The sequence below is a fragment of the Lygodium microphyllum genome, chromosome 27, assembly GCF_053477565.2.
Source record: "Lygodium microphyllum isolate KBCC chromosome 27, Lygodium_microphyllum_v1.1.10, whole genome shotgun sequence".
Lineage (NCBI taxonomy): Eukaryota > Viridiplantae > Streptophyta > Polypodiopsida > Schizaeales > Lygodiaceae > Lygodium > Lygodium microphyllum.
This window is the reverse complement of record NC_141161.1, coordinates 67,879,135-67,907,088: the sequence shown is the minus strand read 5'-3', so window position 1 is coordinate 67,907,088 and position 27,954 is coordinate 67,879,135. Positions and strand designations below refer to the sequence as shown.

Genomic DNA, 27,954 nt, shown 5'->3' with positions numbered 1-27,954 from the left:
CAAAATGAGCCACAATGGCTTGGTCAACATGGGAACTTCAAGCCTCAAGGTTCAAATTAGGAATGTGATCATTGAAGAAGATGAATATGAATAATAAATTTATGGACAAATCCTAAAAAAGATAGGATTAACAACACCCTTGCACGCACAAGACCATTGAGAATTTCAACATACAATTGAGAAATTCAAAACGGACCACATTGGCATGGTCAACATGGGTACTTCAAGCCTTAAGGCTCAAAATAGGAATGTGGTCATTGAAGAAGAAAGGCATCTTATGTTGTAGTCCTCATCATACAATAAGAAGGATTAATAGATGATTGAATCAACTCACAAATTGAAAGAGAGTAGAGTATAGAGAAAGAGTGCATGACACAATAAATGGGTACAATCTCCCCCATGCATGTATTCATTTCTTTTTTATTAGCTTTTTCTCAAAATACATTGAAGGGTACCCCTTTTAAGTCTTGCTTTTCTTCTCTCTACGCATGACACACTTTTATCTATAAAAATCAAAGTGTATTCCTATTCTAGGGTATTTACAACAAAAATAATATTTTAGCCTTTTTAGCCTTTTTTGCGAGAAATTACAACCAAGTAAATAACTTGTACATGTGTGCATATCATAACCTTGTGCTAAGAAGCACATACAAAATGTAATAATCTCAGATTGATAAAGCATCCATAAATAAATAAAAATCATATATTATGATGTACTCTACTAAAAAATAATAATTTACCTAATCTACTCACCACAACACAAAACACATTAGTACCTTGTCATATATATACCAAGCACACAATGTGACCAATGTCACACAGAGGTCACACATAACAACTCATGATCACGTGGAAAATAAATAAAGAATATCCAAAAAAATAAATAACTAAAAAGAATTTTATTTTCATAGCATTCCCCTAGGTAACGTTATGGAAATTAGGCAATGTATTCAGTGTTGTGGTAAGTAAATCATTAGGCAGAGTTATGCGAATTAACATTTTTTAGTATAATGTATCATTGGGCCAAGTTTTATTTATTATTGAAATTCTTCATTAGTGCATAATTATTATATTTTATAGGTGCTTCTTAGTGCAAGGTTATTGTATACACACATGCACAAGTTATTTACTTGGTTGTAATTTTGTGTAAGAAAGACTAGAAAGGCTAAAATATCATTTTTGTTGTAAAGACCCTAGAGTAGGACTATACTTTGCCTTTTATAGACAAAAGGATGTCATATAACAAGAACAAAAGCAAGAGCCTAAAAAGGATGCCCTTGAATGTATTTTGGGCACAAAAGCTAATCCAAATCCATAAATACATGGATGGGGAGGTGCTTTCCCATGCATGGGTGGAGATTATACCTATTGATTGTGTTATGTCCTATTTCTCTATTCTCTTTTATCTTTCAATTTGATCCAATTTTTAATTCAAATTGGCCCCATCACACACACACACACACACACACACACACACACATGTTAGAAGACAGGCATAGGAACCCACTATAAGCAAGGGAGTATAAGGGCAGATGAGTGTGAATAGCCCTAGGGGCAGGGGAAACCCTAACCCTAGCTTGGCAGAGGCTATATAAACATCCTATGGGTCACTATCAAGTGTGGGAGAGTGTACCCTTCTCCCTCTTGTGCACACATTCCAATGCTGCAACTCTGGTTTCTAACATGGTATCAGAGCCATCTCTGATCTCCTCAGCTTCCCTCAGTCTCAACTATCACTAAGTGCACATGAGCTATCGTCTCTTTCATCTTATCCTTCTTTCCTCCATAGCTGCCTGCAACCTACCTCCATTGGAGGACTTGGGGAGGACAAAGGAGGCCATATCTCCCTCTGATTTCTTCTAGGGAATTCTTGCCTATCCTAGGGTGAATCAGCCTGGAACAATAAACCTCGAGATTAGTCGACATCGTGGGCAGCATTGTCAAAATCTCAGAAATGGCGTAGTTTCCAACAGCGTGGCATCTTCAAGCGTGGCGTGGGCAGCAGGCGGCACAATCTCAGCCACCACGATAGGGCTTCTATAGCCCCCCTAGTGGGCCATCTTCCCACAAGAGGGCTTCTGGAAATTCCACCCAGAGAGAGAGATCTCTACCAAACTCTAACTGTGTATCTTGTGGTAGCCATAGCCAGCAAGCTCTAAGCTTGGCATTTTGTCACTTTTTTCACTCTGAGCTTCATTAACAGTGATTCTAATCATTGAAGCATATTCTCTAAAGCTTATTCTAGATTTAAAAGCTCTTGGGCATGCTCAATGGACATCACTAAGTGCATCGGGAAGCTGACTTCCAACTGGGTTTCATTCAAGCATTTCACTAAGCTTGACATTAGTGTTTCTAAACACTAATCATTAATCATCTGATCATTTTCTTGCTGGGTATTCACTAAAATCTAGTGAGTTTTATTCCTCTTCGTATATTGTTGTAAGGCTATGTGTACAATTATAGACCATCATACACTAGAAGTGTATTGCATACCGTGAGTGACTTTGTTTCAAGTACACCGGTCAATGAAATCAAAAGGATGAGTGTCATTATACTCTCCTCGGAATCATCAGTAACAAGCATTGAGATCATAGACTAACCTTGTCCAACACAAGCTTCATCCACTAAGCCATACCACAAGGAGGAGCCTGAAGTCCAGTCTAGGTTTACTTCATTAAAACCTAAAAAGACTATTAAACCTCAAAAGAAGTTTGCACATAAGAAAGGACCACCACAGTCATACTTTGAAATATTACATTTATATGATTTTCAACCTCTCTTCATTGCAACTTTGATTTCAAATTGTCTGATTTGCTTCCACATTCAGTTAAAATTTTTTTTGTGAGGGACTAGACACTGCCCTTGTCCTAACAAGTGGTAAGACCTTCCCAATGACCACAGCATATGTATTAGAGTTCAAAAGAAAAAAAGACGGAGACAAAGGCTCAGGCCCAAGGGTAGCAAGCAGCTCCCTTCAGTTCATTCTACATCATCCACTCACAGTCACACACAAGTCAACTGTATGTACAACACACATTCAAAGATCAATTGACCTAGATCTAATCATGGTTAAGTCAGTGTGACTTAACCTTATTCACTAAGGTAAACACTCCCCTCAAGCTCAAGTAGGATACTTGACTCCAAGTAACTCTCTGAAATGCACAAACTTATCTTTACCCAATGACTTGGTGAAGATATCTGCAACTTGGTCTTTTGTCCTCACATGGACCAAATCAATGTCACCTGCAATCGCTTTTTCCCTGATGAAGTGATAGTGTACCTCAATGTGCTTAGTCCTAGCATGATAGACAGGATTACTGGCTAGGAGCACACTACTCATGTTGTCACAATAGAGTGTGACAGGCCTAACTTCCTGCATGCCCAAATCATCAAGAAGCTTCATGAGCCATGCTGCCTCACATGCAGCTAGTGCAGTACCTCTATACTTTGCCTCAGTACTAGAGAGTGCAACTGTAGGTTGCTTCTTACTGCTCCAGCTGACCATACTACTACCAAGGGAAAATGCATACCCACTAGTAGATCTCCTGTCATAGGTACTTCCTGCCCAGTCAGCATTTGTATATCCTGTAAGCTTCAAAGGCTTACCATGCTCATAGAATAGACCATAATCTGATGTAGCCTTTACATATCTCAAGGTCCTCCTCATTGCATCCAAGTGTGGCTTCATAGGCTTCTGCATGAACTGATTAATCAGTCCAACTGAATAGTTAAGATCCGGTCTAGTAATGGTAAGGTAAATCAGGCTACCCACCATTTGTCTATACATAGTGACATTCTCAATCTCATGCCCAACATTTGCAAGTAGCTTAACATTTTGTTCCAATGGAGTGCTCAATGCTTTGCAATCCAACATACCATACTTGGTTAACATATCCTGTGCATACTACTTCTGCAACAACCAAGTACCATGAGATGTAGAGATAACCTCAATCCCAAGGAAATACTTCGGATCTCCCAAATCTTTAACCTGAAATTCAGCATGTAACATTTCCTTGATCTCTCCAATTCCTGTGACATCATCACCTGTAATGATTAAGTCATCCACATAGATGACTAATACTACATAAACAGCGCTTGTCTTCTTTGTGAATAGGCTATGATCAGCCTTGCCCATAGTAAAACCAAGTTTTTGTAAGCATGCACTTATCTTAGCATTCCAAGCTCTAGGTGCTTGCTTCAGCCCATATAATGCTTTCTTCAATCTACACACATATGTAGGAAAATCTGGATATGCATAGCCCTCGGGCTGATCCATGTATACTTCCTCAACCAAATCACCATTGAGAAAAGCATTCTTCACATCCATCTGATACATACTCCATCCTTTAGATGCTGCCAAAGCAATCACTGTCCTCACGGTTGCCATTTTAGCAACAGTACTGAATGTTTCCTCATAATCAAGACCATATTGTTGTGCATACCCTTTTGCCACAAGTCTTGCCTTGTACCTTTCCAATGTGCCATCTGATTTGCATTTCACTTTGTATATCCATTTGCAACCAATAGCCATTTTTCCTTCAGGCAATTCAACCAAATTCCAAGTGTCATTTTCAGCCAATGCTGAATATTCCTCATCCATTGCCTTACACCAATGATCATCCAAAATAGCTTCAGAAAACTTTGTGGGTTCCTTGAAGCTAGTGACTTTTGCCATATATGCATAGTGTCTCACTGTGTAACCACTGTATGTAAGCCTATCCATAGGCTTCCTAACTCTTTCTGATCTCCTCAACTGAGGTGCAGTATGAGACTCTCCTCTCTCATGAGGTGGTATATATCTATGTCTCACGCCAGGAGTCACAACTGATGGAATACCAAACTCACTATCCAAGCTGTCAATACCAAGTGAATCATAACCATAGGTGAGTGGCCTTGTAACATCATCAAGTTTTCATTTGCCTTTATCCACATCTCTCCCCCTCACTGACATACCCGTGTCAGTGGACAAAGATGCTGAAGTCCTCAATCTACCTGTCCAAGGACTAACTGATGTAGTAGCATCTTTAGAAGGCCTAGAAATTTCTGCACTTTCATTTGTACCTGCATGTACATACGGCTCCTGACAACTATAATCATCATTCATCACAGTGATCTTCTTCTCATGCCATGATTTCAACTCATCAAATACCACATCTCTTGATACCAATGTCTCATGAGTAGAAGGATTGTAGCATTTGTACGCTTTCTGATCTTGTGCATACCCAATAAAGATGGCCTTTTCTACCTTTGGATTGAGCTTCTGCCTCTTTTCATCTGGAACATGTACATATGCTAAGCATCCAAAAACCTTAAGATGGCTGATGTCCGGCTTTATCCCATAAAGCCTCTCATAAGGAGTCACCTCATGTATACCTGTTGTTGGTGTACGATTCATGACATACACCGCAGTCATTACAGCCTCTGCCCAATATGGATTTGGTAGGCTTTTCTCATTCAACATGGTTCTAGCTGATTCCATGATCACCCTATTTTTCCTTTCTGCCACACCATTTTTTTGTGGTGTGTACCTGCATGTCAATTGCCTTTTAATTCCATGAGCTGCCAAGAAGTGATCAAAGTCTTTAGAAACATATTCTCCACCACTATCAGATCTCAAGCGTGAGATGTAGCACGCCAATTATTTCTCCACATGTCTATTAAAATCTTGAAAAGCATCCATGACATCACTCTTGTGCTTTAGCACATACAACCATATGTACCTAGTATAGTCATCTATGAATGACACATAGTAACGTGATCCCCCAAGAGATGCATTCTGTGAGGGTCCCCATACATCAGAATGTACAAGCTGTAATGGTCTAGTAGTAATGCTTACATGCCTCATAAATGGAAGCCTTGATTGCTTTCCAAATTGACAAGACTGACATACATGTCCCAATTCCGCATGCTTGAACTTAGGAAGTCCAAGTACAACTTGCTTATGCTGCATATTCTTCAACTTTTGAACATTTACATGTCCAATCCTTTTATGCCATATCTCAATGTCCCTTATTGCAGCATTTTCATGTGAGTACATAGCAGCATTCAATGCTGGAATTTTCGTATCCAATGTAAACATCCTGCCATTTCTTTTGCCTTTAGCAATGAGTTTGCATCCTTGACCATACTCTTCAATGTAGCATCCATCTCTATTGAATCTAACTTGTAGATTTTGTTCAACCATTTGTCCCACAGAAAGCAAGTTTTTGGTTATGGAGGGTACATGTAATACATCATAGAGACTCTTTTTCCTGTCACCATGCATCATCAAGGGAACAGTACTTGTATGCATAATGTCATGTTGCGTATCATCCCCTGTGCAAACATATCCATGAGCACCTTCTACCAATGTGTCAAACCACTCTCCATGAGGAGTCATGTGGTTAGATGCCCCTGAGTCTATATACCATACATCATCTGCTTTGTCGTGTATAGGAAACCCTTTCTTCACATGTTGCATTGCAAACAACCTGTCATCCTCCTGCATACCACTAGAAGAAGCATAATTACCATGTTGCTTCCCTCTTGCTCTTTGATCATTCTGCTTTTTGTAGCAATCCTTAGCTACATGCCCGTATTTGCCACAATAATGGCAATCCTTATTTGCATTTGATTGTTGTCCATGACTCATTTGAGGCTACTGCCAAGTGCCTCTTCCTCTAGGTGAATAACCTCCTCTTCCATGAGCATTTGAGGCACCTCTATTTGCTTGAGGCTGCCTATTTTGCCATCTAGTAGCTTGCTGTCCACGGGCTGCATATGCATTTCCAACACCTCTTCCTCGAAAATTTGATCTTTCTCTTCCACCTCTACCCCTTTGATTTGAGTAGAAGACATTGTCCCTACTGTTTTTAGACCCACTAGAACTTGTATTAAGTCCAAGTTTCACTTCTTCATGCAAAAGAAGTGCTGCAAGTTCATCAAAGTCAGGCTGCTCCTGACGCACTGAAATGGAAGTATCAAACTGCTTATATTCCTGTCCAAGTCCATGGAGGGTAGTGGCTACCAAATCATCATCCTCAACTTCAGCTCCAATTGATCCTAGTTGTTCTGCAATGGATATGATCTCACTGACATAGTCCTCAATAGACCTTCCATTCCTGGATATGTGGTTGAATTTTTGCTTCAGTTGTGTCTTTCTTGCATGAGTGACATGCCCATAATTCTTCATCAATAAGTCCCAAGCAGCTTTTGGGGAAGTACAATTTGCAATTTGCATAGCCTTTGTGTCTGACACACATAGTGACAACCAATGCAAGACCTTGCTGGTCTTTTCCAACCAAGTCCTGTGTGCCTTCAACTGATCCTGTGTTGGAGGTCTATCTTCCGGTAGCTTGGGCTCATCTTCAAGACCTGTGACTAGGTCCCAATAGCCTCTTCCAATTAAAAAATTAGACATCCTGAATTTCCATAGAATGAAATTGTTATAGTCCAGCTTCTCACCAACTATCTGAGTGATAGTATCCTTCTCTCCTGTGTTTGCCATTTTCAAGGTCTTCAGCTTTGCAAAACTAGTAAATTTTAGTTCACAACAATGTCATACATATCTAAACATGTGGCAAAGCATTAGATGTAATAGCATTCCAACCAATTAGCATTGTCTGATCAGTAGACATATAGGCATATGCAACATTCAATGACGGACAACAATCTGTAACCAGCAGTCTGTAAGTAACCAGCTATATATTCTCTATATCCAAGTGAGGTTATTCTCAGCTCAACCAAGCCATAAACCATAGCAGTTATATGTCACAATCTCTGGGAGTCAATACATAACTCAATAGACCCAATACTTGTATGCTTGCTGCAAACTGTTAACAGTTAGCCCCACTGCAAAAAAACTTGTAATGCAACCAGTATCTTTCACCAATAACCACTACTGCATTTCAGATGTCTGCTTTATTTCAGCTCAATGTGCATACAAGACAAAAAAAAACCAAGTGCTCTACACTTTTTATACCACAAGCACCAAGAAGCACCAGTCTGTATAGCATAGCAGATAGACCAACACATGCCTTCCTAATCGTGTGGTGAGAATCTCAAGGCAACATTGATCTCGTCCTATGGCTACCCTTTCTGTCCAAGTACACATGACATGGATTTCTCGCTAAAAGTGCCACCAACATTCTTCTATTTAGCCTTTCTTCACAGAGTTGTGCCACATTATGCAAGCTTACATCTATCCTCCTGTGATTGGAGGCATATGGGTTAGACTTTCGCCTCTCCTGTGAACATTCAGTGAGGCACTGCTATCTGTTCAGCTCCATGTTCTTGTCCGTCTGTGCACATCATGTCCTACATATATCCTTTTGCCATGATGCGGGGGTGCTTTCCCTTCTTGTCAAAAAAAAAAATCACACACTGTCGCAGTCTGACAGGGCTCGGTGGATTCACCTGCAAGTTGACTTGAATAACCACACTGAACTTGACTTGGATGCCGGATTCTTGTCAAGCTCTGTCCAATTATAGTTGAAGACAAAGACACATGTGCCTATTCTTTTCTTGTAATGCTGCTATGTTGAGCACCACAGATTTCCAAGACACAGAAAATTTCATTCAGTTATGGAGTCTTCTTGCCCTTCTCCATTGGACCACGCAACTGTATAGGGCAGACATTTGCCATGCTAGAAGCAAATGTGGTGTTATCAGCTACCGATTTTAGCTTTCCCTTGCTTATCATCATGCTCCCACCATTGTCCTGACCCTGCAGCCTTAGTTTGGCATGCCACTTCTCTTTGAAAAACTCTACAATATCCTGCTTTTGTGTCATCAGCAGACGGGTGCAGCTACATCGAGAGCATCGTTGTTCGCTTGGTGTGCTCCTTGCATCATTGAATTCGCAATCAGCGAGCTGCATTTTTTTTTTAAATTTTTATCGTCAGACGAGCACAGCTACTACTGCGTGCTCTAAATCAATCCTGTAGCAACTTCCGTGATTCGATCTTTCACACCCTTCCGTTGACCTTGATGCCAGGAGGCATATTCCACGGTGGATTCCGTGAGGTTTTACGGTGGATTCCGTAAACTTAGATGATCGGGGCTCATACACAAAGAGGATTCTTTGTGCGAGAAGTTGATGGGGACGCCTGTCCTTTTCGGGCGTTTCATTAATTTAGTGTGTACATGGGTGATTCCATAGCAGGTGATTCCGCAAAATGCATATTAAATTAATAAACGTTTATGAGTTTAGAGTGCGCACTCGTAATAAATTAAGGTTAGGATTTATTTCTAACCAGTTGATTTATTTATGTAGCTGAAGACTGCTAGGTATTCACTTTTGTCGATTTAATTGCATTATTTTACTAAAGATTGTGAATGCTTCAGTTGATGTGTAGAGATAGCAACAGTGGTGGAGGAAAGCATTGGAGTCTAGCGAGTATTCGACCTTTGGATTATATTTTGATAGGCGCCACGCCTATATTTTGTTATGTCTATTGAGGCATTGATTATTGATTATTATTTTGTATGCGCCTATGCGCACGGATATGTTATTTCTATTTGGACATTGTGTTGGGCGTGCCAGACTCTATGGGCACCGTCCATTAGCTTTATTTCCTATTTTTGTAGAAAGCAAACTCAAAAGCTAAAAGCTTGTCATATTTTTGTAAATTGGGCTATTATTGAGCATGAAGATGGAAATATACATAAAATACATGCTTTGTGAAGCGCTCACACAAGGCATGGGGGGAGATTGAACCCAATTGGTCTCTTGCTTCTTGTCGTTCATGCTTTTACATTGTTTTTTGTGCAAAAAGGTAGAGTTCATTGTTCTTGGGGACCTTCCGGGATACACTACGTGAGCATACTGCGACCGATCTGCGCACCAGTGGTATCAGAGCGAAGCTAAGATCAAGAGCTTCCAATCGCTACCCATCTCGAGTGAAGGCAGAGCTCTAGGAACGATCGGGCTCTTCAGTCAATCTTGTCACGAACCGTCGATACAGGCAGACTTCTAGCGATCAAGAACCCCTGTTTCTACTCTCAGATCGCGAAGGACCAGGCTGTACAGGCGGAGGACCACGCATTCATCTCCTTCATCAAGTCTTCAAAAACCAGTGAGCAAACTCATAAACCAACTTTTTCAAAGCTTAATTGCTAAGCTTATAAGCTTTAAAAGAAGCTTGAAGCTTCAGATTTCTCATCGTGGTACAAGAGGAGGTCTCCGCATTTTTCGCGACGTCAAAAAAACACCCCCCCCCCCCCACGATTGCGCCATTTACTGATTGCAAAAGTCCCCCTTATTAAGCTTAATCTATTAAGCTTAATTCATTAAGCTTAATCAAGTTTCATAAGGCAGGCAAATCACCAAACTCCGGGTCCTGCGCACCAAAAATCAAGTTCTGCAAGTCGACTGGAATCAAGTCCTGCAAGTTCATCAAGTCGGCCTAAGTTCTGCAAGTCTGCAACTCTGCAAGTCGGCTAAGTCTGCAACTCTGCAAGTCAGACCAGTCAACTGGAGTCAGAACTGACTAGTGCTCAAAACTCCTAGAAGGGTTGTTCCTGCACAGAAACTTTGAACTGGAAAGTTGTTCGTGGCAAAGTATTCTACCCATCTACAGGTTCACTGAAGTATTTTCAGCAAACGAAGAAGGAAATATTGCAGATTTTCTGAAAATTGAGAAAGAAATACCCAAAAATACATAGCCTTGTAACCCCGAATTTGAGCTACGCTCATCCCACTAACCTGATTTTGAGTGAGAAAGGTTTATTGAGTTTTACAGGATGACGACCCCACATATGGATGATCTTATGGCTGAAGACGACCTACCTGAGCCTACCATGGAACAAAAGCTGGATTTAATCATGCTGCAATTGGAAGAAGAACGAAGGGCTAGGCAAGCATTGCAAGCGCAATTGACAAAATTACAAAGAGCGTCCACCGACAAAGAAGAACCTCAAGCTGAAGATTTGATTCGACGTACCATCGACGCCACTCTTGAAGCACAAACCATTCGCAAGGAATCAAAGATAAGTAAACGAAGTTTCAAATTTCGCACTTTCAATGGCATACGAGAAGGAAAGATTGTTTTATTATTCATTAGCCAGTTTGATGACTATTTCCATGAGGAAACTTATCCAGAAAAAGATAAAATCAAGTGTGTTACTAATCATTTGGTAGACAGAGCATCACTTTGGTGGACTGTAGTATGCAAGAGCATAGAATGTCCTGCTACTTGGGAAGATTTCAAGAAGAAGTTCATGCAGAATTCCCTTCCACCGCAATTTCATGAGAAGGCTATCAAGCAATGGGATTTACTTCAACAACGGGATCGTGAGCCTATTCCACAGTATACAGAGCGTTTTTGGAATGCACTCCTACAGCTACGCATGCTTGAAGGCGTACCAAAGATGACACATAAGCGGAAGTATATGTCTGGACTTCTTGGACATTACTACGCTGAAGTGAACATGTTCAAGCCTGCTACCCTTGAAGACGCCATCTCACTAGCTCACGACACTGAAGATAAGTTACGCGGAAGAGACAGACGACCATAGCAATTCCAAGCCAATGGTAATTATGGATCTAAACAATTCAATTCCAATTTTAGAAGGTTTAATCCAGGTCGTTTCTCATCACCATCTTTCCGCAAGAATTGGGCTAAACCACTTGCATTACCATCCAATGTCAATCTAAATCCTAAGCCTATTCCACAAGCAAATCCAAATGTACCCAGACTTCCAGCCATTGCAAATAATGTAACCAAAGCCAAGCCAATAGTATGCTATAAATGTCACCAGCCGAGGCATCTCGCAGCAAATTGTCATTCAAAGAAGCCACCAGCACATATCAACTATCTTGGAGCCATGGACGAAGACGAGCATGAGGATATGCCTGATTTCACTGAAGATGAGGATGATCCTACTACTACTTCCGACACTTTACCAGGTATGCCTACTCCACATTCTTTATTGACTATGAAATGTTTGGTGCATGGAAAGGAAATAACTATCTTGCATGACGACGGTAGTACTCATGACTTTATTTTAGCAAAATTGGTAAAGGAATTGAAATTACAGACTGTACCTACGCATTATCGCATAAAAGCTGCATTTTTAGGCACTACGTACAATAGCACACAAGAAGTTCAAGATTTAGAGATTCAAATTGGTTCATACACTGAAAGGAGAAATTTCTTAGTTGTTCCATTACAGTCAAGTGACATTATTCTAGGAATGCCTTGGCGACACCAACATAATCCAAATATAGATTATTCCACGCACACAATGAATATTAATTTTCAAGGAAAATCTATTACATTATATGGTATGCATGCATCTAATGTTTTTCCACTGCTTTTGCATACTCAAGCAAAACGTGCATTACGCAAGAGTACTAAATCATATCTCATTTGGGTGAATGAATTGCAAGCAAAGGAAAATCATATGCACCCTAGGCATAAGGAATTTCTTGCATATTTTAAAGACTGTTTTGCCGAAGACCTACCACCAGGTTTACCTCCTTCACGACCAGAAGACCATAAGATTGATTTAATCCCTGGCACACAACCACCTTGCAAAGCACCATATAGGCACAATCAAATAGAGCAAAAAGAAATCCAGAGTCAAGTTGAAGAATTACTAAATAGAAGCTTAATTCGACCTAGCAGTTCTCCATTTGGTGCACCTGTACTCTTAGTCAAGAAAAAGAATAATACCTATCGTATGTGTATTGACTACCGAGCTTTAAATAAGATCACTGTAAAGAATAGGTATCCTATACCTAGAGTTGATGACCTTATGGACAAACTGCAAGGATCTTCTATATTTAGTAAAATTGACCTTAAGTCCGGATATCATCAGGTGAGGCTAGATAAATCTGACATATTTAAGACTGCATTCAGAACACAGTTTGGCCATTACGAATTCTTAGTCATGCCATTCGGATTGACTAATGCACCTACCACTTTCAGTAGAATGATGAACCGTATCTTTCTGAAATATCAGTACTGTGTGATTGTTTTCTTTGATGATATTCTAGTGTTTAGTCAAAGTGAAAAAGAGCATTATGAGCATTTATCATTAGTTTTTCAATTACTGAAAGAAAATCAATTGTTTGCAAATTCTGAAAAGAGTGAATTCTTTAAGACAGAAATAGAATATTTAGGTCATATTGTATCATCTGAAGGAATTAAAGTTGATCCTAAGAAAATTGATGCAATATTGCATTGGCATGTTCCTAAAAATGTGCATGAGTTACGCTCATTCCTTGGTCTTGCTAGTTTCTATAGGAAGTTTGTACGTAATTTTTCATTACTTGCTTTACCATTAACCAAACTTCTTAAGAAAGGAATTGTTTATCAATGGACTGAAACTCAGCAGAAATCCTTTGACTTACTGAAACGTGCATTAACCAATACCCCTGTTTTACAATTGCCTGACTTTAATAGACCATTCTTTCTAGTTGTGACCGATGCTAGTGGATCAGGAATAGGAGCCGTACTAATGCAAGACAATCATCCAATAGCATATTCTAGTTCTAAGCTGAAACCCTCTGAGCTGAAATATTCCACCTATGACAAAGAATTATTAGCAGTTGTACAAGCATTAAGACAGTGGAAACACTACTTAATGGGTTTAGAATTCATTCATCCTATCATTCAATACCAACCTGGAAAAGAAAATGTAGTTGCTGATGCATTGAGTAGAAGACCTGCAATTCATAATATTTCTGTCATATCTTTTGATTCTTTGATTGCTATGAAAGATACATATCACCAGGATATTACTTTTCATTCGGATTAGCAAAAATTAGTTCAAAATAATTTCATTCCTGTTGATTCATTGTCATATAATGATGGATTTATGTTTTATGAAAAGAGACTGTGTGTTACTATTCCATTCCGATCTTTTGTTTTGAATGAAATTCATTGTCCCCCATATCAAGGTCATAGAGGTATCATATCTACATTACGCATGTTAACTGAAGATTTTTATTGGCCGCATATAGATGCAGATGTATCTAATTTCGTTTCTGAATGTTTGATTTGTCAAAGAATAAAGAGACATCATGGTAAACAATATGGATTACTAATGCCTTTGTTTATTCCATCTAAACCTTGGGAACATATTTCTATGGATTTCATTACTGGTTTACCAAATACTAAATCTAATCATGATATGATTTGGAGAGTTGTAGATAGATTTAGTAAGCAAGCATATTTCATTCCTTGTAAGAAAACTTTAACAACATCACAAGCAGCACAATTATTTTTGAAAACTGTTTTTACTAACCATGGATTGCCAAAAGTGATTATTTCAGATCGTGATTCTAGATTTTGTAACAATTTTTGGATTACTCTGTTTGCAAATCTAGGCACAAAGATTGATTTCTCATCTGTATTTCATCCAGAAACAAATGGACAAACAGAAGCCACAAACAGCACCATTCTAGATCTTTTACGTGCATATACTATCTCTAAACCTCAGACATGGGACACTCATTTGCATTTATTACAGTTTGCATATAACAATACACCGCACACATCTACCAAGAAAGCACCTTTGAAGTCATTTATGGATATAGATTATCTACACCTGTTGCATCTTTGTCTAATAGAATTCAGAGTGCTGATGATATTGCTAGTATGCATAACAGTATTTTTGATGAGGTCAAGGATATGATTGCTAAAGCCCAACAATCATATACCAAACAAGCCAACAAGAAAAGACAAGCCATGAATTTCAAAGTTGATGATTATGTTTGGCTGAGAATAGAAAAACGTAGACTGCAAAGTGTAGATAGACATCCAGTTGTCAAATTAGCTCCTAGATTCTATGGACCATTTAGAATCATTCATAAGATTAATGATAATGCATTCAAGTTAGAATTACCATCTCATTGGAAAATTCACAATACATTTCATATTAGTTTATTGAGACCATTTAGAGGCCAATTACCTATCCACCCTATTTATGAAAACCCACCTTTATTAGAGGAAGAGACTGAAATACTTGAACCAGAAGCCATCATAGACACTGACTACATGACCACTAGAAGTGGCCGAAGGTATTCCAAATATCTAGTTAAATTTAAGAACCATCCTGTAGAGGAAGCACAATGGATGCACGCTAGAGACTTAAATGCTTTCCCCACTCTGTTAGCTCCACATTGAGCTAATAGCAATTGAGGTCAATTGCTATCCCACCCCGGGGGTATGATGCCAGGAGGCATATTCCACGGTGGATTCCGTGCCACGGTGGATTCCGTGAGGTTTTACGGTGGATTCCGTAAACTTAGATGACCGGGGCTCATACACAAAGAGGATTCTTTGTGCGAGAAGTTGATGGGGACACTTGTCCTTTTCGGGCGTTTCATTAATTTAGTGTGTACATGGGTGATTCCATAGCGGGTGATTCCACAAAATGCATATTAAATTAATAAACGTTTATGAGTTTAGAGTGCGCACTCGTAATAAATTAAGGTTAGGATTTATTTCTAACCAGTTGATTTATTTATGTAGCTGAAGACTGCTAGGTATTCACTTTTGTCGGTTTAATTGCATTATTTTACTAAAGATTGTGAATGCTTCAGTTGATGTGTAGAGATAGCAGCAGTGGCGGAGAAAAGCATTGGAGTCTAGCGAGTATTCGACCTTTGGATTATATTTTGATAGGCGCCACGCCTATATTTTGTTATGTCTATTGAGGCATTGATTATTGATTATTATTTTGTATGCGCCTATGCGCACGGATATGTTATTTCTATTTGGACATTGTGTTGGGCGTGCCAGACTCTATGGGCACCGTCCATTAGCTTTATTTCCTATTTTTGTAGAAAGCAAACTCAAAAGCTAAAAGCTTGTCATATTTTTTAAATTGGGCTATTATTGAGCATGAAGATGGAAATATACATAAAATACATGCTTTGTGAAGCGCTCACACAAGGCATGGGGGGAGATTGAACCCAATTGGTCTCTTGCTTCTTGTCGTTCATGCTTTTACATTGTTTTTTGTGCAAAAAGGTAGAGTTCATTGTTCTTGGGGACCTTCCGGGATTCACTACGTGAGCATACTGCGACCGATCTGCGCACCAGACCTGGTGTGCTCTTTGCTTTGTTGATTTCGCATCCACCTTGCTCTTACTGAACAATGAACAGAGACATTGGTGCAAAAACTAATTCACTTCAGCACTCATCATTTGGCTATTGCCATATGTGTTTTCCTCTTGTTGCATTCGGTCCAGCTCTTCCCAGCTGATGCTTTGAATAACACGAGTAAGCTGGGCACTCTCAGCCTTAGATGAGTCTGCTCTTGCAGACTTAGCACACTACCTAGTGAGCTTTGATACCATATTAGAGTTCAGAAGAAAAAAAGATGGAGACAAAGGCTCAGGCCCAAGGGTAGCAGACAACTCCCTTCAGTTCATTCTACATCATCCACTCACAGTCACACACAAGTCAACTGTATGTACAACACACATTCAAAGATCAACTGACCTAGATCTAATCATGGTTAAGTCAGTGTGACTTAACCTTATTCACTAAGGTAAACAACTGACTGAAGACAAATGAGCTTGAGTCTCAACAATATGTTGATGTCCGTCCTCAAATTCGAAAGTTTGATAGCAAAGATTTCCACCCATGGCAAGTACTTATAAAATACAAAATGATGGAGAGAGGGTATTGGCCTCTCATTCAAGGCAGTAGAGTTGTAAACTCTACAAATCTGGTTGATATAGAGGATGACCAACGTGCTCAAGCAATCATAATGTTACACTTAGTTGAATCCCTAATTCATCATGTTGATCAACTAAACACTGCTAAAGAAAATTGGGATGAGCTTGAAAAGCTCTATGGAGCCACTGGTAAAAATACTAAAATCTTCCTTAAATTTGAATTCTTTAGCTTGGAATATCGATCAAGAGAAGATTTGGGAAAATTCATCTCTCACATGAAGGGACTTATGGCACAACTTGCCTCTGTACAAGCTCCAATACATGAAGAAGATGCTATTGCTATTCTCCTAAAAGCTGTAAAATAGGTGTTTCCTACTCTTGTAACCACTCTCACCAACATTCCAGATCCTACATTGGCAAGTACCATTCTAACCTGTTTGGATGAAGAAAAGAGGAACCACAAAGAAAGCAGCAATAGTCAGGCATCTTCAACTTCCCGTGATCAAGTATTGGTACATACAGCTCTCACTAGATGTTCTTTCTATAAGAAAAAAGGACATCTTGTAAACAACTGTTGGAAGAAGTATCTCGAGAAGATGAAATGTAACAAATGCAAGAAGACAGGGCATATCACTAGTAAATGCCCCAACACTCCTGATATACCCAAAGAATTGGTGGCCAACTATGCCTCCAATCCATCTGAAGATCGACTGCTTTGACTCTTTAAATCATCTACCTAAAACAACCTTGTAAGCCTGATTTATAAAGGCATCCCAAGAAAGGGGGGGAACCTCTTACATGATTTGTAATCCAATGCCACCCTGGCATTGAGGGGGGGTGTTAGAAGACAGGCATAGGAACCCACTATAAGCAAGGGAATATAAGGGAAGATGAAGGTGAATAGCCCTAGGGGTAGGGGAAACCCTAACCCTAGCTTTGCAGAGGCTATATAAACAGCCTATGGGTCACTATCAAGTGTGGGAGAGTGTACCCAAGTTGTACTCTAAGCAACTTAGTAAGCAAGATTTTGTTCTTGTACTTTGAGCTCTCTTCTCCCTCTTGTGCACACATTCCAATGCTGCAACTCTGGTTTCCAACAAAACACACACACACACACACATTAGGTTTCCAAGTCTTTGGATTTGTGGAATATGCCTTTGAGACATATTGGATTGTTTACATTAGCTTAAAACTACACACACGCACGCACACACATACACACACACACACACACACACACTCACACACACACACACACACACTCTCTCTCTCTCTCTCTCTCTCTCTCTCTCTCTCTCTCTCTCTCTCTCTCTCTCTCTCTCTCTCTCTCTCTCTCAGTTTAACCTCTCTTTAGAGACTTCCTTTCTCATTTTTATGAAGGATATTTCAATTTTAGTTTCTTAATAAAGCAGATTGACTTTTTAGTTTTAATGTTACATAGCACTTTTCATGAGTATTGTCATTCTTTAAAGCATATGATAAAAGAAAATCTATTTAATCTCTCTTTGGAGTCTCAATACCTCCTTTTTATGAAGAACATTCTATCTTTCATTTTTTTCTAAAGATGATTGACTTTTTAGTGGAAATGGGAGTAAGATAGCAAATTAACTATGCAATCATGCTAGGTGACATGTCTCCTTGTCCATCTCTACATTAAAGGCTTTTGAGCTAGGCCCTTTCATATTGGAATGAATTCATTTGGCCCACAAAGTTGTTAGGTGTACTAAATACCTAAGGATAGCACTCAGCTTGATAACAAAGGAAATATTCCCTAGAATATTCGTTAGCCAACTAGGGAAGGTTCGTAATTAGAGTTCTTATAGCTAACCTTAATCTCTTTGCCTATCGTCTATTTAGATTACCATCTAAGCTTCACAATTGATGTGCATGGGTAGACAAAGCCATCTTTGTATCAATTTGTTTGGAATTAAAGAAGTTTCTATTCTTCTCATATTTGTTGTGTACTCTCTATTCCTTGCTTTTGTTCACTACACTGTATAATTTCTACATGGTATCAAAGCCAGGGGGCTCTGAGATAAGGGCTTTTACAGTGAGAAGAGGATAAATGCCCTCATCTAGAAGTGATTTTGGTGCACAAGGTAGTGGTATTGGTGTACTGGCAATTCAAACATTGAGGACTCGTCCATCAACCTTCAATGAAGACAAGTTAGATGGTACTAACTACACTTTGTGGAAGTTTAAAGCTACAAGTATCCTTGATTCTTATGAGCTCCTAGAGATAATGTTGGGGATTGACCCAGAACCACAATCCACCCTCGACCAATTAAATTCAAGTGTTATAAATTTTCAAAATGTAGATCTTCTATGGGTTTAGAAGTAAAAAAATGCAAATACATTGCGTGCCTTAGTTATAAGTTGTTTTGATAGTATTTCGACCTTGATTCAATATATAACCAAGGTATCAAACTCTTGAAACGTATTGAGGAGTCAGTAGGAAATGCAAAACCAAATAAGGATTTAGAACTTGGAGAAATAACTAGCAATGGAGAAGTTTGCTAAAGGAGAGATGGCTAAAGCATTCATCACTTAGATTAAGAAACTACATGATTGGATGGCTGGTGGTGGGATACAAAATATTTGCAAGGAGCTAGCTCGGATGCATCTTTAAATTTGGCCACCAAAGTTTGATGGACCAGTAATTGCCCTTAATACTCAGATGAGACCTCAAGCTTTGATATTTGAGGAATTTTGTGCACTATTAATGGAGGAGGAGTTGTAGCTTAAAGCCCAAGAAGAAAGTATTTACTATTAGTACTCATGTGAGACCCCAAGCTTTGATATTTGAGGAATTTTGTGCACTATTAATGGAGGAGGAGTTATAGCTTAAAGCCCAAGAAGAAAATATTTTCTACCAATGAAAAAGGCAAAGGATGTTCCTCTGCAAATTGTGACAAAAGAAAAGGGTGGTTAGAAAAAGTTTCAAGAAGAGTGCTTCTACTACAAGAAGAAAGGACAAGTAATTGTAGATTGTCATATCAATAAGGTAGATGAGAAGAAGGACACCTTGAAAAGTAAAGGGAAGGAGATAGCCAATATGGTTGAAACTAGAGCTGAAGTTATTCATGGCTACCATTGAGAAAGTATATTTATTGGCATAAGAAGTATCTACTACTAACTCATGCGTATCGGATAGTAGTGCCTCTTATCACATAATCAATAAGAAAGGTCTATATAATTCTATGTAGCCTTTGCGAGAATCTATCATTGTGATGATTGGGAATAATGCAAAATACCCTGCTAAGGGAATGTGTATTATTTTCTTAGTTGCTGCAAATGGTAAAGTCAAAAGGTTTTCAAATATATTAATACTTTAGAGATTAAAAGAAATCTATAATTAATTGCATCCATAAATGACCTTGGCCATGAAGTGAGGTTCACTAAAACAAGTGTAAAAATTCTCGATAATGCTAGGAAAGTTATTAGCAAATAAGAAAGAAGAAATAACATGTATAAGCTAAGTGCTCTTATAGACACTACTGGTGTAGGCATAAGTAAACTTTGGTATGAAAGATTTAGTCACATTGGATGTGAAATGCTAAAGGAGCTACATAAGAAAGGTATACCTACTTGTAGTAACTAAAATGAAGGAACCATGTGAAGTTTATATGATAAGGAAGCAACAAAAAAAATTATTTCCATAAGAAAGCAATAACAAAGTGAAAGCTCCTCTAGAGTGAGTGCATATTGACTTATGTGGTAAAATGCCTACATAAGCCTTAGGAAAATCTTTTTATTTTATGTTGATCATCAATGATTACAATATAAAGATGTGGGTGTACTTCCTTTATGATAAGGCTTAATTTGGTAAGTTTAAAGAACAGCTAAGACTTATTGAGAATACAACAAGGAAACATGTGAAGAAATTTAGAAGAGATGACAATGGTGCATTCAATTGAAAGGAATTTGAAGGCTTTTGTAAGAGCAAAGGGAATAAGCATCAATTGATGATGCCTCATATGCCTTAACAGAATGGCATAATTGAATGTCAAAATCATATCGTATGGACATGGCAAGATGCATACTTAATAAGGGCAAGGGATTGCCTAACCAATTTTGGGCCGAAGCTGTTAATACTATAGCCTATATTTTCAATTGGAGCTTTACAAAGGCTCTCATGAGAAAAACTCTTTGTGAGGTCTACACTGGTAAGAAATCATTTGTCTCACATTTTCAAACTTTTGGATATGAATATTATGCACATGTTCCAAAGGATAAGAGAAAAAAATTGGGACTAAAAAGCACAAAATGTATCCTCTTAGTTATAATGATGAGAAAAATGCTTACAAATTGTATGATCGAGAGGAAAAGAAGCTTATAGCGAGTCGTGATGTAATATTCAAGGAGCAAGCACATATAATGGTGGAGGAACTGACAAGTTTTTCCACTTTGTCATTAATCGAAGAAGTAGTTCGCTATAAATCTATCCCATTAGCTATCCCTATCCCTAATAATAAGGAGGAAGAAGCATTGTCATCAAATGATAAGAATTAACTTTATCAACATATGATCATGCCATAGAAAAATCCATTGCTACAATAAGTAAAGTAGCTCTATGATCACAATAATCCTTTGTCTACAACTATTGAGAAAAAGGTGATAAGAATTAACTTTATCAACTTATGATCATGCCATAGAAAAATCCATTGCTACAACAAGTAAAGTAGCTCTATGATCACAATAATCCTTTGTCTACAACTATTGAGAAAAAGGTAGATGGACCAAGAAAGTCTTAGAGAAAGAGAAGCAAAGAAAGGCTTCTACTTATATAATTAGTATGGTCTTGATGGCTAAGATTATAAGAGAAGTAAAGGAGCCAGTAGACTTAGAAGTACTTATCGATCCAACGTGGAGAGCAGCTATGCAAGCTAGATATGACAACAATAAAAAATAACACTTGGGAGCTAGTGGATTGGCCAAAAAAAAGTTTATTGGCAACAAGTGGGTCTAGAAAAAGTATGAGATTGATGCCATATTAAAAAAGTACAAAGCCATGCTAGTTGCACATGGATTTTCATATGTTGAAGGGTTTGATTTTCAAGAATCATTCACTCCAACTACCAAAATGATCACTATTCGCATTATAGTTGCAATGGCCTCTCACAAGAAGTAGCTAATTTACCAAATTAGATATTAAATGTGTGTTCTTGAATGATGACCCAAATGAGGATGTGTACGCAGCTCAACGATTAGGGTTTGAGAACCCCCATTCTGAGAGCAAAGTTTGTAAGCTAAAAAATGCATTGTATGGGCTAAAACATGCTCCTATAGCATGGCACCAACCAAAAAATAAGGTTTTTTTAAAAAGCTTAAACTTCAATAGATATGTCTTAGATACTAAATTATATGCTAACATAGATGGTTAAAAGTCTATAGTGATTATCCTATATGTGGATGACCTTTTTATTACAGATGACTATGAAGATATGATCCATAAGACTCGAAAGGCATTGAGTTCTAAGTTTGAAATGACAAACTTAGGCTTCTCACACTATTGCTTGGGGATTAAAGTCTGAAATGAGCATGGCAAAGTCTTCATCTCCCAAAAGATGTTTACATGGGAGATCTTGAAAGCATTTGGCATGATTAAGTGCAAGGAGATAACTATACCTATGGAGGTCAATGAGAAGTTATCCATTGAGGATAGATCAACACTAGCATACATTGGGAGATACAAGAGATTGGTCGGTAACATGTACTTTTGCAACACCAAGCCATATATTAGTTTGCTGTTGGGTTTCAGTAGATTCTTAAACAAACCATGAGAAAGTCATTTGAAAGGTGGGATGTGGGTGTTTAAATACTTGAAGGGAACCCTTGAGTATGGTACCACAAATAGTTTCAAAAGTTCTCTTGTGGGAAAATGTGTTTGAGACTGGGCAGGTGACATAGGAAGTCAAATTCTGGACATTGTTTCTTTTTGGGTTTAGGAATCTTCTCTTGGATTAGTAAGAAGCAACCAATAATGGCACTATCTTTTATTGAAGCAAAGTATAAGGTAGCTTGTTTTGGTGCATGTGAAACAATATGTCTGAGGAGGATTCTATGGCATATGGGAGTGCAAGACAAAGATCTAGTGGTGCTAAGATGTGACAATCAGAGATGCACATTCTTAGAGGGATTTTGTATATAAACCGCGTTGCGTTTCCTGCGCATTTTATATTGGGCGTTCTTTGGCTTCGCCCTCTAAATTATACCCCGTTTTGTTAACTATTCCTCCTTGGGATATAGTTACTAGAGTAGCAATGCAGTTTTTGAATTTACGCTGAACTGAGTAACTGTGATGTATGCGAATTTCCCCTTATACTCATGTGGAGCTTGCATTTTTCGTAGGGTTTAGTAGGGCTTGTGGGGATGGAGAAAAACCCTACTTCTCCCCAACCCTAGGTCGTGAAAGTAGGGGAGAATGGGGCAAGTTCATCCCCATATCTAAATTCGACACCAGACCTGGCAGACAAATAGGCATCCCAAATACAGATGGCCAATCAAATTTCAGTATGGAAAACTGTATGTTCACACACATGGTGGAAGGCCAGAAAAATTAGGGGTCTTTATTGACACGTCATGGCCAAGTTTTTGCTCCTCTCTTCCGGCCTGCCCAGCACGGATACTTCTCCTTCGTGCCATGTCTTCCCTTTGGCTCCTTTCCTTGTCCACCACTAATGTGAATGAGATGGCGGACAACTCTTGGGAAATCCTTGTGGATGGGTGGAAAAGGGGATTTTTCACCCTTTTGTCCACCGTGCAAGTGTGAACTCACCCTAAGGCATGACCCTGACCTAAAGGAAAAAGCAATGCCATTGTATGTAACTATTTGGGCTTAACTTGGAAAGATGATATTTGTGAGGATATTGGGATCCCTAAAGGCTCAAATTGTGTGTTGGGGGGGGGGGGGGGGACGGGGACGTGGCAGGTGGTAGTTGAGGCGTGTTCGAAATTCCAATTCCCATCTACCTGCCACTAGCTAGGCTGCATTCATTCGTCTTCTCTTTTCTTCTTCTTGCTCGTGTTCTAGACATGAGAGATGTCTTTTCTGCCGCTTCGTAGCTACACGCGAGGCGGCCTGGTTCCTTCTCGCGCAGCCCCACCACCAGCAAGAAAACACAGAGAAAGAGTCTACACTGTACAGAGTTCCAAAGAGAAGAGCCTCTCTCTCTCTCTCTCTCAGACTGTGCCTTTGTCTCCCGTATTAGATTTTGCCGACGACCGTATTCTGCGCGTGCGGGCCTCCCTTCGGTAATCACGTCTGGCCTGCCTCCCTCCCTCCCTGCGTGTGCCTATACTTGTATTAGATACACACACACACACACACTCTCTCTCTCTCTCTCTCAGAGAGGGATACAAGAGAGAGGGATCAGACCAACGGATGTGGCTTGATCAGATCAAACACACCAACAGGATAGAAGTTAGAAAGAGGACGACGACGACGGAGAAGCAGGAACAGGAGAATGAGAAGAAGGATTTGTTCTGACGTATGTTTTCTCTCTTGCTGCGTCAGATACAGATTTTGTTCCCTTAAAAAAATATAACAGAATCCCAGTCAAACACATACATGTGTGTACACAGACACACATTCCCCTCATTCCTCCATATTTAAGCTTCCAGAAAGGCTCCTTTGTCTTCGATTACTGCACTCCAGCAGAGCATTTTCGCCTCTTTGAATCCGCTTCCATAGATTTTTTTACACCAGAGTTCTGACACGGCTTTTCGAGATGCTCCCTGCTTCACTACAACGCATATAGTTCAAGAGGTCTTTTTCAGATGTTCCTTGCTTCACTGCAAAGCGTATGGTCTGACGGGGCTTTAGAATCACCGCAAGCATTCGGTGATAGGGCTTCACAGATTTGAGCTCAGATTCTGGTTCTCTGTTTCGTGCTGCTGAGAGAGCTGTGACTGTTCTACTGCACGCAGAGAGTCTATTTGCAGCAGAACTTGAAACAACATCGGAAGTTAAGGTGACAAACAGGAGCTTGGATGTGTTTTCTGCTACAATGACTATTCGCAGACTCGTTGGTCATATCGCGCAAGCTGCTTCAACTAGAACTGCTGGAGCATGGCAACCTGCTGCAAGGCCTGCCATTCCTTTAACAGGAGCTGCCAGTGCTGCTGCACTTCAAGAGCCTGTTTATCCCAGCAAAAGGAACCCTCCACCCTTGGCTCTTTGCAGCACTGCTGGATATGGAGTAATAGCCTGCAGGGCAAGGCTGGCTTTTCCTACGATGGGACCAGCCTCAATTTTCAAGCACATTTCTAGCATTTGTACTGTTGCACAGGACTCCATTGATACCCAAAACAGGGCACCGCCAGGTTGCCTTTCTCATCAAGAGACTCGCAAGCTTTTGAAGCTTATCAAAGTGGAAGACTTAAAGAAGCAACTGTTGAGCTCGGGCAGGGATTGCATGCCATTTAGCGATCTGATTCAGCTCTGCAAAAAATTGGGTGCAGCCACTTCAACCTCAGAAGCAGAAGAGGTTGCCAGAAGCTTAGATGAAGCTGGAGTCATACTCATCTTTCGCGACAAAGTATTTTTGCATCCTGAAAGGGTAAGGCTTGGTCCACTTTGTCATTGTGCCTTCGGACAAATACAATGCTTGTACTAAATATTCTGTTCATTGTGTATGGATAAATTTATCTCTGCACTTATTCTGCTCTCACTGACAGCATATATGATCTGACAAATAGTTGTGCTTTCTCTACGGAGTTGAGAGTTTGCAGCTTGGTTCAGAACTAAGCGCAACTCCTTTTATCCAAACACACATGTTACATACTGATCTGAGGTGTTTCCGTAATATAGCACCAGCTTCCTAGTATATTATTACATTTCTGGTCAACTGACCAACATGCTTTGTTTGTTGTCGAAGGCTTCAATGTGAGAAACCAATATGCCATATACTGCAGGGTGCAGAGCTGCTTGTTGGATGTGCATCTTGTGTTTTGTTTAGCTATAAACTATATTAATCTGCATCTGAGCCAAGCAGTTACTGATATCTCTCATCAGACTCTGTTCTCTCCTTTGTTACTCTCATAGTTTCCATATACTGAATCTTAGAGTTACTCTGGATGTCTCAATCATTGCTAGACAGCCTGGCTGCAATAAGATAGAAAGGTCATATTCTTTGTATTCTGTTTTGGGACAGATGATGAACTTGTTTCTTGCCTTCCTTGTACCTTGGAATGCAATCTGTTTCCTTGTATTCTCTCTACATAATATTTATTGTCTGCTTAGCTGTAAAATTCAATATCTGTTAAGCATCTCATGTGACAATAACAAGTGGACTTGATTTCGCATATTTCTAACTGCAAGTCGTGTTTGTTGGAATGTCCTCTTACAGGTTGCTGATCTGCTAGCTAATGTAATGCCTCTATCTTTAGTTCAAGATAATGATCCACGCAAAGAGGAATTAGCTCGATTGCAGACGGAGAAGGAAGAGATTGACAGAATTGCTCACAAACAAGTTCGTAGAATGCTCTGGGCAGCATTGGGTGGCTTTTCCCTGCAGTCATTGTTGTTCTTCCGCCTTACATTCTGGGATCTTTCGTGGGATGTGATGGAACCCATTACATTTTTTGTGACATCAAGCAGCCTTATAGCTGGCTTCTTGTTTTTCATTCTTACGCATAGAGATCCTTCATATCAAGACCTTATGCACACTATCCTTTCCTCCAAGCAGCGGAAGCTGATGAAAAAACGCAACTTCAATTTAGAAAGGTTTAAGGAGCTACAAACGCAGTGCTGCCTTGTCCATTCTGACAAATATCATATTGTGAGCCATGCAGTCTGAATGCTGCATTGCTAGGGTAGACCATTCACTAGTGTAGATTTAGGAAATTGGGGCACTCATGAAAGTCCTTTTTGATGAACAAGTATCATAGGATGTTCATGCTTTGTCCTAAACCTGCAACTTTTGACAATACAAATATGAGGACATGTCTCATGTTGATACATGAACAGTCGATTTATGGATGCCCATCATATTCATTCAAACCAGTATAATTTCCCCAGGTGGGAAATGTCTTGATGATTTATCCAATGCAGTTTGAGTTTGATTCATCTTTTTTGGAAATGATCAGCTTTAGTGGTTTCGATGTATTTGGTATATAATGGTGGTTTACAGTCCTGATTTTGATGCTGCTCAACTAAGTTCTCAATGTTGAACTTCATTGCCTTCTAAGTCTAACATGATATTTGATTGTTTCATCAGTTGCAGAGGGTTCCCGAATTAATGCAGGTGAATACTACTGGTTGGTTTGACCCTGCAAGTTGTGTTGACATGGTCTAGCTTAAACATTCTGTCTTAGTGATGTTTGTGAGGTAGTGAAATATGCCTGGTAAAAATTTTGAGCCTAATATGAGCAACTAGAATCTAGTTTTAAGTGAATTTCAATTCCTATCTCACTTAACCTTGGTTTTGATTGCATGTGTTTCTTGCTGTTCATCTATTTCACTCATATTCCATGTGTGGTCTTTGTGCTAGTATCCTGAAACTCTACCTTCATGCACTCCAATTGAGGAACTTTCCAGAGTTTTTGAGCTAGCTTGTCGTGTTTATGTTGTGTTAACTATTACTTTGTGAAGTAGCATGTTTAATAAAGATCACTTTAACCTGCCAGAGACCGGCTGTTGTGCCCATTTCTTAGGGTTTCCCACTTTCTGTAAATGCAACCCATTTTTGGGCCGAGTCATGTTGGTTGAATCCTTTAAAGCATTGGTTATAAGGTAACAATGACCTTCTCCACTCCTCATCGTTACAAGGCTAGCCTAGGACCGAAGTCACCAACTTGCAAAAGCTTGCAAGAACCCAAAAAGAAACCCATAAAGGTATGTTTAGAACCCTAGTTAACCCCTTGGTGGGTTTATTCCAGTTTCTACTGTACTTGATGCTGGCATTATTGTGTAGTGCCAAGCTATTTTTGTCCTATGCACTATCAATGGATCTCAACCCCATGCTGAATTATAAGCCCTGTACACCTACGCATCACTACAGGAAGATGCTAAAGATCAGCATGGGGCACTGAGATCTACTTCTAATAAGTAAAGATTGCTGGTAATCCATTGCTTATTATGGGTAGGTCTCAGCCCCAATGCTGAATCACAGCAGTGTTTCATGCTACCAAAGATCGAACAAGTGGGTTTTGACGCAGATTTCTGTACGTACGGACTCCATGGATGCCCGAGAGGGGGGGACCCCAATTTGTTGAAGGATACTGTTAGTTCAGTTAATCTACCTACACCCTCACCAACGATTGTGACCAAATTCATCACCGAGGTAAGCTCTTCAGTAGCTTTCCATGATCACACAAAAACAATTCTTAACATAAGC

General features: G+C 39.4%; 1 protein-coding gene across 1 annotated transcript; it reads left to right on the top strand.

Annotated features, from left to right (window-relative positions):
- Nucleotides 1-23,623: 23,623 nt before the first annotated feature.
- Nucleotides 23,624-26,686, top strand: LOC148012425 (calcium uniporter protein 1, mitochondrial-like). Its single transcript, XM_087669547.1, has 2 exons — nucleotides 23,624-25,176; nucleotides 25,966-26,686. The coding sequence occupies exons 1-2, from the start codon at nucleotides 24,625-24,627 to the stop codon at nucleotides 26,413-26,415; spliced, it is 1,002 nt and encodes a 333-aa protein (XP_087525673.1). The 5' UTR covers nucleotides 23,624-24,624; the 3' UTR covers nucleotides 26,416-26,686.
- Nucleotides 26,687-27,954: the final 1,268 nt, after the last annotated feature.